The sequence below is a fragment of the Trichechus manatus genome, unplaced genomic scaffold (genome assembly GCF_000243295.1).
Source record: "Trichechus manatus latirostris isolate Lorelei unplaced genomic scaffold, TriManLat1.0 scaffold00330, whole genome shotgun sequence".
Taxonomy (NCBI): Eukaryota; Metazoa; Chordata; class Mammalia; order Sirenia; family Trichechidae; genus Trichechus; species Trichechus manatus.
In genome coordinates, this window is record NW_004444266.1 from 524,537 (window position 1) to 541,983 (window position 17,447).

Sequence of the window (17,447 nt, forward strand, 5' to 3'; positions counted from 1 at the left end):
TTTACTTAAAATACTCACTGCACTTTGACCAGCGTTCACAAACATATATATGCACAAAACAGCTGAGGTCGAACAAGGCTGCTTTGGTATTCGCTAATCCAATACTCATGGGGACTTTATATAATATAACTACTGCAAATAATGACAGATAGGCTTTATGTATAACTTTGAATAACTTAATGAAATTTGTCTTTGAAATTCGTTTTACCCGCCTACATTGAACATTTAGGGAATTAATATATTTTAAGTAAGTGTTTGCCAATTTTTCCTGTTCTTACCATTCCACTATCAGTCTGTGTCATTTTTTAACTCGATACAAAGCTGTGGTACCTCTGTTGAGTTTATGAAACCTTCTTAAATATAATAGGGAAGACTGTTCTCAGATGAGGAGTTTCTTTGCTCAATTAGTATACTTGTTGGGAAAGTGCAACATGGTGGAAAAAAGCAAAGTGCCTGGAATCCTCCAGAGTCCATAAATTGACTCAAAGTATGTAGCAACATGTAAGTTCTAAAACTAAGTCTGGTGGGAATGTAGGGATGAAATAAATTAGATGAGAAAATCGGAGTAAAGAAAAAATAATGGCAGAACAGTAAAAGATGAAGACAGCTATGAGGTAAATATTGGTTGCAAATTGGGCTCTAAGCTTCCTAGCAGCTGTTTCTAAAACAAATATATGAGAAATTGCTTCTAAATTATAAAGCTTTACAAAAGTATGAGTTATTATTAATTGAACTATGAATACTTCCAAAGGAGTTAAAACTCGGGGGGTTTAGGTTTTACAGTACTGAGCTTAAAACCATATTCTTAAAATCTTCTGTAAACAGTTGAATATACCATAAAAATTAGATTTTTTTTTACTCCAAAACTTTTTTTTATTTTGTTAATAAACATAAAAAATAATCATATTAGGGCAAATTATTTTTCCTTTAATAACATTAGAGGTGAATCTAGCTTGAGAAATACAGCTTTGTGAGTATTTTAAATAGGTTTTTCTCAACCACAAATTAAACCGTAGCCTAGTTCTCTAAAATACATCTTACTAGTAGAGAAAAATCACCTCTGACTTGGAACAGGAATATAAGATAGGAAAGTCTCTGTCATATAATTTTCTTCATAATTAAAAATCAGATATTTCTTTGTCATGAGGCACAATCCAGTTGTTTCAGAACCAAGTTACAAATCTTGTAAGTATTATCAAAAAAAGTAAAACATAGTCATCTCACCTAATAAGTTATATTTAATTACTAAAAATACCTTTATATTTAACAGCCAGGTAGAAAAAAAAATAGTACAATCTTCATATAAAGTAAAACGACATGTTTTCTATTGATAATTTTTGGGATCCTGGAAGTTTTCACCGTATAAACTTGAAATATATATTTGGGCATTAACTTAAAACTAAGCTGTCAACACATATGTAAATACATGTTTTTCAAGATAAAAGTTTTAAGCACCTAATAGAAGTTGAAACGCATTAACTATGTTTTCCCTTCTCCAAATGTTCAACTGCTAATAACCACTTCTCAGAATATCCCTGAATATATATTGTATGGCATAGAGAATTTTAAAAATGCCTTTTTCTTCCTTTTAATTATGATAGTGATGCTGAATTCAGGACGTGGATATTTACACAGTCTATAAACAGTGCTCAGCAGAATGCAATTCCAAGATGATCTGTACTATGTTACACAAGTGTTTGGTTTTCCAGTTATTTACTGATCAACTCGCACCTTCTTGGTCGTGACAACAGGATGTGTAATTGTCAGTCTAATTCTCAACCTTAGATTTGTTTTCCGCACAGGTGTTCTACCACATCATGTTAGCAGGCAGGTCTTTTTGTTTCGGTTGTGCTTTCATTTGTTAAGTGATGAAGATTCCCATGTTCTCATTTGGAGCCCACTGATTCCTTTAGCCCCCAAGCGCAGGTTGTCTGAGGTGGAAAAGGAGACAGCACGCAGCTGGTCTTTCAGTGCTTTGGGATTAAATCTTTGAAAACAGTGCAATACACCATTCGTTAGATGTGCACAAGCATTTAGAAGGTGGCTGGTCGGATCATCATAGTCGTGGCTTTGAGTGAGTAACCTGATCCTTTCCAGTAGTACCACTTAATACCATTGAATTTATTTGTGTTCTGCCTTTGTGGGTAGTACATTCCGTTCAAGTTGGAAGGTCCACACGCATCAAACCACCAGCCTGTGAAAGTAAAATAAATACAGAAGGAATTAAGAACTAGATAATACTAACTAGCTTACCACTTGTTGTTGTAAGTTGCCTTTGAGTTGATTCCGACTCATGGCAACCTCACGTGTGCAGAGTAGAACTGCTCCACAGGGTTTTCAAGGCCGTAACCTTTCGCAAGCAGATTCGCAGGCCTGTCTTCCAAGGTGCCTCTGAGTGGGTTAGAACCGCCAACCTTTCAGCTAGTAGTAGAGTGCTTAACTGCTTGTGACACCCGGGGACTCACACCCTGGAGTTAAAGATATTCAGCTAATCTTTTAGTTACATCGTATGCATTTAAAGTAGGCATATGTAAATATTGATGAATATATAATATGCTGCATTGACAGATGAGAACTATGGCTTTCCAGCTTCACACAGATTAAATCATAGTTCCATTAGGGCAAAGGTTTTTACCAGCCCTACTTACTCTCCATCACTTGTACTGTGTATAAAGTCCAGTCTTCTCTATACATGAACAGGTAAGCCATCTTCCACAGTCCTGATTTGGTGAGCATACTGCATGATTAGGAAACCCTGGTGGCGTAGTTGTTAAGAGCTATGGCTGCTAACCAAAAGGTCGGCAGTTCGAATCCACCAAGTGCTCCTTGGAAAATATATGGGGCAGTTCTACTCTGTCCTATAGGGTCAGAATCGACTCAGTGGCAATGGGTTTTTACTGCACGAGTAAAAGTATGGATGAGTAAAAAAATTGAAAAATAGTTTGATGACTATCATATGGGTCAGGGCTAGTTTCTGGTTCCAGCAGCATGGCAGACTGGACTAATTCAGGCTTCCCTCTCTCTACCAAAAAAAAAAAAAATATTCTGATTAAAATATAACCCACAATTTTAAGTACTTGGTGGAGCAAGATAAAAAGAGAAGTCTCTAAGTTCCAGGGACAAAAGGTAATTTAAAGCTAGAGTGATGAGCTCACTAAGCTAAAGCCCTGGGGTCAGAAGGGCACACAGCAGGTAAGGTGAGGGAATGCTGGCCCATATATACCTTGTTGAGGAGGCCTTGAGGTTTCAGCACCCTTAAAAGCAGGAGAATGTCAGATGCCTTGGGATTATGAGAGGAAGGAATGACTTAAATCTGCAGCATTTATCTTAGTATATCTCAGAAACATTATGTTGAAGGGAAAATGTACAGTATAATACCATTTTTAGATATATTTTAAAGAGATTGCATGTACTGATATTTATATATGTAGCTAAAGAAACAAAGAATGTAGATGAAACTCAGTTCACTAGTTACCTCAGGAGACGGAAGGGAGCAGTACTGGTACAGCAGCTTTGGCTGTATCTGTGAAGTTTTAATTCTTTTTTAAAATTTCAAATGTAAAAAATATAGTTATTGTGTTTACACATTGCACTGTCATTGCCAATTGTTTTGTCCGTTCCTAAATTCCTTCCCAATGATAACAGCTCCACAACTTAATTGATTTAGATTAATGTACATTGAATAAGTAGTTTGTGTATGTTACTCATCGTCCTTTAAAATGTTTAAGCAATCTATGTTATAGATTTATAGACTTGTCCATTCTGGAGCCAGTTGTTTGACTTAATCATAGAATTACCGTCGATGCAAAAATCTAGTGGATCGTTAGGGTGGTGTATCTATGGTCCAGATCACTGGTTGGAATTTGACCCTTTTACAGTCAAGAACTCTCCATTGTCTCTCTTGGGCTGCCTTTTCTTCTTTCAAGTCTCTTTTTCAGTTCCATTCTCAGACCCTAAATCTTGATTTGAGTAAATAAATATATGTTTCCTTGGCTATTAATTCGATTCTCCTGCTCTCTTGAGTAGTTCATAATATACGGGTGGTCTGAAAACCACCACCCTCTGAAATAGACAGCTGAGTTCAGTGTATGGGAATGGCAAACAGGAAAAAAATGATCAGGTATATTAGGTAGCCCACCCTTTCCACCCTTTTAGTTGGCTTTGAAAAGGATTATTATGGTAGGATGAGGAAGACAAGTAGCCTTCATAAAATCAAGATAATATCTTTATCTCACTGAAGTATTTATAGCTAATAGGAAAGACCTGTGTTACCAAATAGTAATTATGTTCTCTAATGAACCATATGATGGGTTTTTTTTTTTAATGGAATCTAGTTCTTTCAGTATTGCTTGAAGTTAATTGAGAATTACTCAATTTTAAATTGTTTTTATATCTTCCTTTTGACTGTAAACTATTAACTGAAACAAATACTCTATAAGCTTTACATCTTTTACTTGCTAATTCAGTGTCTTCTATTCATAAAATATATTGACCATGGCTCGCTCTTTTGGTTTTCCTGAAATTAATTTTTGATAATATAGTTTATGGTCTCTACAAATTAAACCCTGCCAATGTACTGTTTGTCTTTGTATTCAGTTTGCAATATTGGCAGAGTTATTGTCGCTGTTTTAAATCTTCGCCGTTTTCAAGATCTCTCTTGACAGCATTTGTCAGGCCGTTTCCTTGTCTCAGTCACTACAACTCATTCCCGTTACTCAGTTTCTAAACTTTAAAAAATCAGAATAAGTTTTCTAGCGGTTGGTTTCTTGCAATGAACTCTAAAATGTTTCTGAATACCCATGTAGCCATTTCAAGTAACTGTTACAACAAGCTTTGCCTTGAGAGTCTGATTTCCGTTTTCATTGTTAAAGCAATCTGATATCAAAGGTAGAAAACAAAAAAAACCTAAAAAGAAAGGCTTTGATCTAAAGTGACTAATCACTTATTTTAATTCGATTCCCTAACAATGCAAGTTAATTAGGTCCTTCGTATTTATAAATGCTTGCTATATATGAATGAAGAAGCCCTGGTGGCACGGTGATTAAGCACTCAGCTGCTAGCTGAAAGTTCGAAGGTTCTAACCCACCAACTGCTCAGCAGGAGGAAGATGTGGCAGTCTGTTTCCATAAAGATTTACAACCTTGGAAACCTTATGGGGCTGTTCTACCCTGTCCTATAGGGTCACTATGAGTCGGAATCAACTTGACAGCAGTGGTTTGATTTGGTTTATATATTAATGAAATTCTTTAAAAAGTCTTTTTTTTTCCTAATGAGACAATGCAGTATTTCATGTTTGAACAAAAAATTGTTCATTGGAAATGTTTCCGTAGTAGTGAATCTAAGTCACTGTTCTGTTTGCCATTTTGATTTTTTTAAATCTTTTTAATAAAGCAAAATGAAATTAAACCATCTCTCTGACCGTTGATGTTCAACAAGCACCAATCAGGAGAGTTCGCTGAATGTCAGACGTCCCTTTTGGCCAGGGGGGTGGCTCCTAAAGACCGCAGCTGACCTGGCCAGGGGCGGCTCCTGAGGAGCGCAGCTGACCTGCTAATGTACTAGCTCAGTGTCGTTCTTGCATGAAACTTAAATCTAAAAACGTGGAAAGCAGATTTACCTACATCAAGCTAGTATGTCTGTCTATGAAAACATTGGGTATTATCACCAATCACATTCTGAAATCCAGATTGCCAGTGTTTTACTCTCTGAAATCCTTCCTTACCGATACAGACAGGAAAAGTGAGAAATGCAGTCCTACCTCCTGTCAGCATTTGTGAACATTTGCAAATACATTTGTCGTTGTCTGCGTCCTTCGTGCTAAAGTCGTTCCCTGGTTGGCTTATGCTGCTTATTTTGCCGGCTGTCCCCGTAAGTCCTTTAAGGTGGATCCTGTAAGCACGCAAAGAAAACAAAATGTAATTGTCTTGGATTATTGATTGACTATAGTGAAAAACTTTATAATGAAGAATTCCTTTCTATAGAATCTGGATTCTGTCCTGGTTAGTGTACAGATACGTACTCTGAACAAAGTATTTGCACTGGTATAAACAGGAACCAACTTATCAAATCCTTAGACAAAGAGGAATGTTTTCATAAAACTTTCAGTGCATATCACTTGTACAAGTTTCAGCAGGGACTGTAGGGCTCTGTGATTTATTTTCCTGCTGCTTTCAGATAAACAGTGTGGAAAATACAACACAGAATGATCTCTGTGAGGGGATCCTCTTTCCAGGTCTCCGATCACCATCACCTGTTAAAATGAGGGTTCTAAGAAGACTGGATAACTTCAAACATAATTATTTTTGGCTGTGGGTAGGGGCAGAAGGGAAGGACAGGGTATGGGCAACAAGGAATGATCACTGAATGTGGAGTAGTGTCTCCAGAACAGTATAGAAAATAAATCCCTACAGCTGCTTTGCCTCATTTCTGTGTTGTAGCGTAATAAGCCTGTTAGACTTGGAGAAAGGAGTAAATGTAATATTAAGTTAGACACTAGATAATATTGTATATTTTTAGAATATTGCAAAAATATGCCTTGCCTCAGGAAATGTGTGGCAAGGAGGATATCAGGAAAGGGAGGAAAAAGTATGTTTTGTTTTTAAAATTTTCCGTAACTGTGCTTGAGAGTCACTGCTTCAAAAAAATCCCGTTGGCAGATTGGTACAGTACAGATCAGAGCAGGCTTTCATGTTATGGGGTATGGATGTGCAGAATGTGATGTTAATATGCTAACATGCAGAGTGGCAGACTCCTGGACCGTGGAGCACTGAATCTTCACGTCCTGATCGTGTGGTTGCGTAAACAGAGATAAAGCAGATGAGAAGAGGGTGTGAATCCTGCAGAACAAAATCCTACACTGTTGACAAGAGCATTGTACTTTTACATCAAAAAAATGATGTGCATCTGTGTAAATCCTGCTAAAATTTGCTAACCACTACCTTGGAACTAATGTGATCTCCAAGAACTAATGTTGCAAAGGAGGGCAGAGAGGTGTCTGCTAACCAAGCTGCGCCAGGCACTTTCACGGGTGTTATTGCACTGAATTCTCGTAACAATCCTAAGAGGGCAGGTGCTGTCCCTGTTTTTATCTATAAAGTCACTGAGGTTCAGAGATACGACCTTGTCCAAAGTCAAAACTAGTAAGTGGTGGAGCTAGAATTTGTAATAGATCTAACTCCTCTGTTATGTTTCTACCCTGGTATACCCCTTAACAGAGGTGTTTGTTTACTGAGGAAGTTGTTGTGAAAAGATGGGGGATGGGTATCAAATGGAATTCCATAAATAATTGTCAGTCCTAAGTAACTTTCATGTTAATGACTTAGATTTTTTAAAAAAAAAAATTTTAGATATAGTAGCCTAGAAACTTCACCATAACGCTTTGACTGAATTTCAGTGTTATCCAACATGCTTCCCTGTAGCCCTGTCCAGTCTCGAAGTACCTGCTGCAAAATATTAATACAGTAACTTCTAATCATCTTTGATATTTGGAAACACTTTAATTTCTTTCCAACCTCTTCTCATTAATCATAGATAGGATTGAGATTAACCATTTCCCTTGTGTTTCCTCCTTTTAACTCTGCTATTCCTTTTGAACGATTTCAGAACTCATGGAACTCATTAAATCTCCCGAAAGGCAGACGAAATAAAGGGGAATACTATTATTTATTAGTCTCTGTTAGGGAGGTTGTATAATCTTAGATCCCTCTATTCTATGGCCCAGTGTTTTAAGGTGCTTTTCAAAAATATCCGATTGTTAAGAATAGCTGCGTTCTTGAGATTGCTTAAAATTGGCATCTGTCGCTTTTATACAGTGATGGAGTGAAGGAAGAGGTAATGCAGCATTTAATAATTAAATCTTGTGTTTGTATATCACTGCCAGAATGTATGTGAAGATGGCCCATTTTATTCCTAGTTTTATTAAAAAGAATTACCGATGCATTTATCCGTTTCTTACAACATACATTTTTCAGTTTTCCAACATTTAAGGGACATTTTTAAGAAAAAAACCACTTAGCTTCTACATAAAATTAGCATTCTGAAACATTTTAGTTAGTAAAAGTTTAGTCAAATCAAAATTATTTTATCACATTAACATTGTGTTTTATTGGGATAATAATTTTTAGCTGTCATACTTCTTTTTTATATTGCCAAGTAAATTAAACTAAGCTTTAAACCAGTGGGTTTTTTTAATGGCATATCCCAAAATCGATTGCATTTCTGAAGGAAGTATCCATTAAAAATCATCACAATTTAAGATATTTTTATAATGTCAGTGTACAAGGGTAATGACCCATTTTGCAAAATCTTCTTATACAGACATTCTAATTCTTAATTTTTGTTTCTTCTTCTTTTTTTTAACTCCACTTTTGTTGACGCCTAACTGTTGCCAGTTGAAAAAATATTTAACTTGGCAGTAAAACAATGACAGTCCACCTGTGTCTCAACATTCATTGAAGTTTTGATCTTTTTGGAGTAAGTTGGAACCACAGTGAGGTACAAACACCTTTCTTTTCTTTCTTCTCAGTTATTGCCTTTCTAAGCGAGCCCTGCTATTTCTAAAATGAGAATTGATAGAGTATGTTTCAGTGATTTTTTTTAGTGATATCAGTGCTGCTTGTAAATTTTCTCTTTTGGATCATGCTTCTGTTTAAGATCTTTTATAAAGTAGGACATGCTGATGTGGTCTAGTTCTCAGGTAGCTGTTCAGGCTCTTTGACTTCAGCAGTTTTTCTGAGCTGTCCATTTGTGACCCTCTCCTAGGAAGCCAACTTTAGGAGCTTAAACTAATGTTTATTTTCCCAGCTATTCAGATCTTGGAATTTCTACTGAGCAGAGGGTCTGAGTTGATCATCCATGAGATTTAGATGGTATTTTAGGCCAAATGATGACATGTTTCTGTGATGTTCCTACTGAACTTTGTTCGACTTATTTCTGACCTCACAGTGGGTATTTAATGATGTGTGCCATATGATCACCAAACATCACCAGTCTGTGCTCTGTAAACTCCTTCAAAACTATCTTGGTAACTTATCCATTCTGTCACATCTTCTCAGACCAATCCCTTTGTTGCCACCGACTCATAGTCTCCCTTCTCCCTTTGTCCCTACTATTGCATATGTGTATATGAGTAGCTGTGTGTTCTTTATATTATAGTGTATATGTGTTTGGCTTTATCACACTTATCGTAACGCAGTAGATCGTGCTGGTCTTTCCATTCCTTTGCTTTTCCCTGTCTCTACTCTTATGGAGTTACACAGCCAGAAAGTACATTCCTCGTCAAGGTTGCCCATGTTATTCTTAGAACGTTCAAGCTTATTGCTTATCAAATGGGCGAGAACAAGGCAGATACTAAGAGTGCTGTGAATTTAGTTTACTTTCCGTAACAGAGAGTAGAGGAGTTGACTGACTAACCATCCCATCTAATTCTGCCATTTTTAAATTTAATAACTAATTCTAACCTTGGAATTGAACCCAACCAATATGTTTAAACTGATAAAAGATAAATTCAGCTTTTACAGTTGTAAAGGAAAGAAAATAAGTCACAGTAAACTCTGTTATGATATTGACATGATGTATAGTAACAGGGAAATGTAATATTTATTTTTCTAAAAATAGTATTTAATGCCTGTTATCTCTGGGTAGGGTTCGTCCAGACTTTGAGGATACTACATCAAACCCAACAGACAAAAATCTTTGTTCTCATAAGGTTTCGTTTCTATTAATGTTTTAATGTTATAACAAAATTTAGAATTTTAGAACTAGAGAAACTTACCTAAAGACAGTAATAACTCAAAGAAACAAATATTTTTTCATTCAAAGTATTCAAACAGTAAGTTAAGTCCTGATTAATGTAATACGGTTTTCACTTTCTGGAATAATGACCCAGCCAATCTTTTAAATTTTTTCAATTGCATATTATTTACTTACCTGTAATTGAATTCTTCGCTTGAGAGATAGAAGTGCTCATACAGTGAGTATGCCTCATTCCCTTCCCAGTCTTTGAGGTGTATTTTCAGCACATAACGCTGCTGATTGGTCAGTTGGGAAACAAGTTCATTTCCTAGCCAGTACTCTCCTGAAGGGTTACCAAATCCCTGTAATCCAAGTTGTAAAATTCAGTTACTTGATTTATTTTTTCTTTGAGTATTTGAAATCAACATTCCATCAATTTAGATTGAATAACTATGAAAATTTTCAGCAGGAATAACTTCTTATAATGTAATAATTTGAGTTCTTTCACATAGGAGAACAGATTAAAAAGGTCACTTTTAAGAAATTAAGCTGTTACTGGAAGAAAGTTAGTATTAGAGTAATGGAAACCATCAGTAGAAATAGCTAAGTTTACAGATGTGTTAAGCATTATGAAACGGTTGCCTTACCAACAATTGCTGAACGTGCCTTAAAAAACAAGCAGAATACTTCCATGTCTTTGTTTTAATATATAGTTTATATTACATAGACATGGCAGTTCTTTAATAAGAAGACAAAAACACCAACTTCAAAGAACTCTTTAATAAAAAATGATGTCAGAAGTAATTGGTTAGCTTAAGGTTTGTGCTTAAGGTTCTGCAGATCTTGAAAATTCATTTGCACAAAGAAAATCATGTATTTTCAGATGATTTAAGGGATATCCGTACCACTTTATATTCTTTCCAAGTCCTCTGAAAATCAACACTGCCGTCTTCACGTCGCTGAATAACCGTCCACCCACCTCCGCTTGTCTCCATGTCACAGTAAGCCTGTCAGTAGGAAGAGTGGGAAACAGCAGCGTCTTAAGTCTTTGTCTTAAGTAACAGAAAGAAGACGACTCTAGACACCTATAATAAGACTACTACAATAAGATAGGGTTTTCTGGAATAAGGAATGAGGGAAATTATTTCTGGTCTTCTAAGAAACAGTAGGTTTTAAATACATTGAAAAACATGAATTTAAAATGATAATAAAAAATAAACAACAATACAGTATTTAATATGACGTGCTGATGAAAACAGGACTTTCTTCCATACTTCCTGGGGTCATCAGTTTCAGTGTAAGACTCACCTCAACTGCTGACCCAAAGATTGCTGTTCCTTAGAGATTCATTGAGAATGGGACATCTTGACATGTTGTTCTAGTTGTTAGTTGCCATTGACTCAGTTCCTATTTGTGGTAACCCCGTGTGTGGAGAGTACAGTTGTTCCACAGGGTTTTCAAGATTGTGACCGTTCAGAAGCAGATCACCAGCCTGTCTTCTGAAGTGCCGCTGGGTGGGTTCAAACCGCCAACCTTTTGGCTGGTCATCGAGCACTTAACTGTTTGCGCCACCCAAGGACATCTTAACATATTAGCCCCTAACCTCACATCTCCCACCTATAGAAAACATCAACCCTGAAAACCTTTCACCAGGCTGGTCTCTATCAAGCTCTGCTGAGAGCTATATAAAAGGGTTACTCTTTCATTGTATGGTCTCTAAGACTCCTGTTATGTTCTTATGCTATGGAGCTGTTTAGGATCCCTCTACTGGAATAAAAACCAGATTTCTCTGTTCATCGTTCAGTACGGGGACTTGAGATTCTGTACCCAGTATGATATGTGTGACCTGAGCCTCACCTAGCAGCTTACCCTACAGATTGTGAGTTCAGGCTTCTTTGCACTTTGCTTACTGCCCACGGTATTTCTCTTCCCAGCTCCTTATTTTTGCTTTTAAACTGGCTCAGTAAGTTTAAACTTTGTTCAGAGCACAAATTTTTTTCTTGGACTAAGACTATGCATGCTCAATTTCAACTCAGCTGGAGTTTTATTATGAAATTAAAACCCCCTGAAAATAGATTACATAAATAGTTTTAAATAATGAGATTATAGTAGAGTGAAAAAGCATTCCAGAAAGTAAGATAATTTCCCTACAGCATACAAGGTACTAAATGTTAGTGTTAAGGTTCAGACCTAATTTTATATATTTTTTTTTTGCTTCGTTTATCTTTTTTAATGGTGTTGATTTGGAATTTTCCATAGTCTTTTTGAGAAAAATGGAGATAATTTTGGCAGGGTAAATTTAAATGCAAAGTATTCTGTATTTAATAGTTAGAACCCTAGAGAATTAGGTCTAAAAGAGAACTAAGAGAGCACCTAACCCTATTCTTTCATTTTACGTATGAGGAAACAGGAACCCAAAGAAGTTAAGCTGATTGCCTGATGTCTCCTTGCTAATAAAATTAGAGAGCTGGTGGTTAGGCCCCCACTTCCTGGTTTCCAGTGGACTTCTCTCTACCTCTGTTCTCAGACTCTCCCCATGAAGTCACTTTGACCATTTATTACTTTCTCCAGTGAGCCTTATGTTTGGAAAGATAGAGAAAATTATATTTATTAAATAATAATAAAATGGATCAGTTTAAGGTAGCCTCTTATTATCACTCTGTATTGATATTAGTGTTATTATTAATTATCTTTGTCATCATTGCTACACATCATGCTGTTCCAAGCACTGTGCTAGGTACTTTACATATGTTATCTCTAATCTCACAGCAACTCTGCTGGGATGCTATAATTCTGCATCTTTGAGAGAAGAAATGATTTAGTAAAGTTAGATTGATTTGATCAGTCGTGTAGCTATTAAGTGGTGTATATGGTTTGAACAAGATCTCTCTAATTCCAAACCGTGTCCTGTTTTTTCTACTATACCATGCTGCCGAAAACAAAGAAACTTGGCCCTTTTGTTAACAGGGCAGAAGTCCCTTAGCACAGCTCCAAATTGGAAATCAGTTCATGAATAATACTGCCTCTTATTTGCCTGTGGTCCACAAAATGGTCAATGCTGCTCACTTCTGTCACTGTGTCTTTTAAAAAAATCTATTTACTAAACTAGATAAATAACCTGCATTGGGTTTGGTAGGATTCATGAGTATACATAGAAGCTAGTTCTTCTGGAGCTTAAAATGGCCTACTGGTAAGTTGAAAGAATCGATGTTTTTAGTGAAAGTGTTCTTGTTCCTAAGGATCCCTTGGTGGCGTAAATAGTTTGCACTCGGTTACGAACCCAAAGGTTGGTGCTTTCAAATCCACCCAGTAGTTCCATTGAAGAATGGCCTGGTGATCTACTTCTGTAAGATTACAGCCAATGAAAATGCTATGGAGTGCAGTTCTACTCTGACACACAAGAGGTCGCCGTAAGTCTGATCGACTGGATGGCAACAGATTCTCCTTGTTCCAAGGATATTTCATTCTTCAATGCCAAAATCACCATTGTGAAGTTACTGATATTTAAATGCATGTCCTTACTAGGTCGGTGAGTTTATCTTGTTATGGAAATCAGAGTCAAGACTTTCAAATGGCTGAGTTTTGCTTTCTTCACTGCCAGTGCATAAAGGCGGAGCCCTGGTGGGTGCAGTGGTTAAGAGCTGTGGCTGCTCTCCCAAAGGTCGGCAGTTTGAATCCACCAGCTGCTCCTTGGATACGCTATGGAGCAGTTCTACTCTGTCCTACAGGGTGAGTCAGAATCCACTTGACGGCAATGGGTTTTTTTGGTAGTGCATAAATAATCTGAACCATCCCTATTCTCTTTGACTTATTTGTGACAGTGATAAGTTTATTAGAATAGCTTTTTAATACTTTGTCCAGATTTAAAAAAGAACAGATTGATAAAAACTAAATATTATGGTCAATTGGATCATAAAACTTTCAGAGAAAGACAGTTTTCAAATAAGTTATCCACATAGCCAAGAGGTATTGAATGAGATGATGAAATAGATTATATCAGGATCAGAAAAGCAGAAGTCATCAAATAATGCCAAAGACTTCAAGCACTCCAAATACAGCAAACCTGAGGGCAGTTAATACTTTTGATTAGCACATTGTTGCATGGTTCAACATCTTGCTATAAAGCTTGATGTTTTTCAACAAATAATGCTTGCTTTAAACGTTACGCTTCAACTCTGAGGCCATAGTTAAATGATTGATTAAACAGCAAACAGATAAAAATTAGGAGTCAGATATCCTGTTATATTAAGGGAAGGGAACTATTATTATGTCTCTAACTAGCAAAAGCATACTCTGATGCTTGTAATAAATGCCATCTGCAGTGTTTTTTTAAATAAAGTTGAAATATTTCGGCCTTTGGGAAAAGGTCTGCCAAAGATCTATTGAGCATTCTTGTCTTGAGTTAGAAGAAACAGGGCAAAATGGAGTAAACTGCCATGAAGAGAAATTGTCTTGTAGTTTCAGGGGCAGTCAGAATGATGATAACCGCCGTTTACTGAATGCACGCTAAGTACCGAGTCCTATACTTGGGGCTGTATGTGCGTTATCCCCGCCACAAAGTAGCACTGTAAGGCTGGAGGCATTACGGTCATGGTGCAGATCAGGAAGCCACGGCTCAGAAAGACTGAATGATTTGCCCAGACTCACAGATTGGCAGAGCTGGAATTTAAACCCAAGCCCATCTGACTTTCCCTCCCTAGGTCAGATAGTGAATTATAGCATATAAAATCTGGAAGGGAATTTCGAGGTAACTTAATCTAGAACGTTTATTTTAGAATGAGAAAGTTGAGGTTTTAAAAGATTATTATTCCCTGCTGTGTAAATAAATTCTTTTTACTGCAAATGTTTAAAAGGAATATAAATCCTAATGTGTGAAACCTTGAGCTGACACTCATAATCCTAGTGTTCTATATATTTTCACCTTTCTGCAGAACTCTTCAGTTAAGCCATTGGGTTGGTATAGTTAGTATACTGGGGCGGGATCGTTGCTTTCAGAAAGACTTGTATACAACAGCGTGAGGCCAATCTGTGCTTGCTTAGTGATGCTCCTGGATTTGCTCGGTGGGATGCACATTTGACTATATCCTCTGTCCTCCCCCTCTTGTGGCTACTGCTCCCCTTATCACTACACCACAGATAATAGTATAGCAAACAAAGAATTTTCATGAAAACAACGTCACAAAGGGGACGGTTGGTTGCTTTTTCACCTGTGACAGATGCTTTTTTGTTGTGATGGTTTTCCCTCCCCCCCCTTGACCGCTGCTGGAGCACTGGGGACATTACTTGATTTTCAAGGTTCATTTAAAGAAACACGAATGAATTAGAAAGATGTCTTTGGAAACCATTATCTTGAATAGCGTAATTTTTAAACCCTTAATTCGTGTTTTTAAAATGTTTTCTCTGATGCCATGTTAAGTACTGACGATAACAGTGAGCGCAAAAAACATAATACCTCTAAGGTCCTCGGAAATTTCCATTTTGATACAGTACTCAGTGCCTTTACTATAGGTCTTTACTTTGATTTAATATGCAAGCATATATATAGACATTGACTATATACTGTCATCTTTTATGGAGTCCTGGTGGCGCAGTGATTAAGAGCTCGTCTGCTAACCAAAAGGTCGACAGTTCAAATCCACCATTGGCTCCTTGGAAACCCTATGGGGCAGGTCTACTCTGTCCTATAAGGTTGCTATGAGTCGGAATCGGCTCGACGGCAACGGGAATTTTTTTGGTTTTGGTCATCCTTTATATATTTTAACATTTCACACTGGATTTCATATTACATTGTCCTATCAAAACTATGAAGAGAAGCCACATTGAAATATTCTCGGAAGAGTGTTTTTTGTTTTTGTTTTTGTTTTTTTTTCCCTTATCTAGAGCTCAGTGTCTCACAAAAGCAGTTTCAGGAGAAATATTCCCTGAGAAATCTAGAATAAATAAGAAAAATTGAGTTAAGCTACATCCTAGCTTCTCCTAATAAGTTCTGGTTGTGTATTCACTACATGCAGTGATCGATTATACACTTTGACATAAACTCCGTATCTTTGACGAGGCATTTTAAGTCTTTCAGACTATATCAGATGAGGTAAAGAATAGCCTATGCCAGCGATTTTCATAGTGTGGCCTGTAGGTTCCTGAACGTCCCTGAGACCCTTCCATTAAGTCCACATGATCAAACTGTTTTCATGGTTGCACTGAGATGTCACTGTGCTGATGGTACAAAAGCAGAGGTGGGTAAAAGCTGCATGAATTAAGGCAGTGGTACCCAACTGTACTAGTAGTCCTCATAGTCTTCGTGTCACAAACTCACCATTAAAAAGAAAGGCCAATTTCACTTCAGGATGTCTTTGACAAAGCAAGAAAAATGATTTCCTTTGTAAACCCCTACGGTTGAGTACATGGCTTTTTAATGTTCTGTGTAATGAAATGGGAAATATGTATAAATCACTTCTGCATACTAACGTACAATGGTTGTTTCAAGGAAGAAGTCTTGTGTGATTGTTTTAGTTACAAGGTGAACTAGTCATTTTTATTTTATTTTTTTCATGGAATACCATTGTTACTTAAAAGAACGGTTGACAGGCAAACTAAGGTTATTGAAACTTGAGTATTTGGGAGATATTTTCTTTAAAATCCAATGGATAAGCCTGGCACTTCAAAGAAAACAAACAAAATGCGAGAAGACTGTATTTCCTGTGGAAGAGAGGACAGATATTTGTATATCATTAGTAGATAAGGCCAATATTCTGTGCACAAAGATTGAACTTAGAACCCTTGGCAAATACTTTATGTGAGGTAGACATTCATTAAATGTTTGTTGCTTTCATTGAGTGAAGTTGGGGCAAGATCTGTGGTGTGTTAGATATACTCTGTAAGTTCCTCAGCTTCTAAAATGACCTGGTTAAAGTCAGGGGAGTTAAAAATGGGAGACAAGTGCCTTACCTTAATCTCTTCTGTGGAATTGGGAAATGTTAATGTGTAGATGCCATTAGTCGTAAGTCCTGATTTGAATGCTTCAGCACAGTCTCTGAAAATGATTTGTTCTTCTTTAGCAACAAAGGAGTTCTTAGCTGCTTATAAAAAATAGTAAAGCATTTAAATGGTGTTCATGAAAAGATAGAAATTTGATATTTCCTGACTCAGTCATTTATTGATTAAGCCTCCTTTTATTACATTTGAATTCTTATAATAAGCAAAAGAATAAGCCAGTTTCCTAGCCTTTCCAAAAAAGTTACTTTTTAAACTTGTTTTCCTGTTAATTATCAAAGATATTACTAATCGTCCATACTTCCTTTTTTACTGTCAATTAAATATAATGCAAGTACTTCACAATCAGCTATAATAAACTACTACTTTTTATAAATTTTCCATCTTGAGTAGAATTGAATAAACCTATTATAGAATAATAAAAAAAGAATGTCCTTACAAATTTCTAGAAACACACTACCTACCTAAACTAACACAATTAGAGGTATAACAACTAAATAAACCTATAACAAAAGAAGAGATTGAAAAGGTAATTAAAAAACTCCCAACAAAAAAAAATCCCTGGCCCTGACAGTTTCACTGGAGAATTCTACCAAACTTTCAGAGAAGAGTTAACACCACTACTACTAAAGGTATTTCAGAGCATAGAAGAGGATGGAATACTCCCTAACTCATTCTATGAAGCTAGCATAACCTTGATACCAAAACCAGGTAAAGACACCACA

At 36.5% G+C, this 17,447-nt stretch overlaps 2 protein-coding genes across 5 annotated transcripts in view; one reads left to right on the forward strand and one right to left on the reverse strand.

Annotated features, from left to right (window-relative positions):
- The window catches only part of MCPH1 (microcephalin 1), a 287,857-nt gene that overhangs the window by 130,886 nt on the left and 139,524 nt on the right, over positions 1-17,447 (forward strand). Inside the window, exon 13 of one of the 4 annotated variants that reach the window (XM_023725578.1) lies at positions 8,391-8,432. The exons of the other annotated variants lie outside the window; for them this stretch is intronic. Coding sequence (XP_023581346.1) covers positions 8,391-8,417 — 27 coding nt within the window. The 3' untranslated portion in view covers positions 8,418-8,432. Of the gene's footprint in view, positions 1-8,390; positions 8,433-17,447 lie in introns of those variants that run through there. 4 annotated transcript variants of the gene reach the window in all.
- The window catches only part of ANGPT2 (angiopoietin 2), a 64,259-nt gene continuing 47,810 nt past the window's right edge, over positions 999-17,447 (reverse strand). The window contains exons 5-9 of the mRNA XM_012559843.2: positions 16,678-16,808; positions 10,638-10,739; positions 9,928-10,094; positions 5,759-5,889; positions 999-2,194 (exon numbers count right to left, since the gene is read on the reverse strand). Coding sequence (XP_012415297.1) covers positions 2,034-2,194; positions 5,759-5,889; positions 9,928-10,094; positions 10,638-10,739; positions 16,678-16,808 — 692 coding nt within the window. The 3' untranslated portion in view covers positions 999-2,033. The remainder of the gene's footprint in view (positions 2,195-5,758; positions 5,890-9,927; positions 10,095-10,637; positions 10,740-16,677; positions 16,809-17,447) is intronic.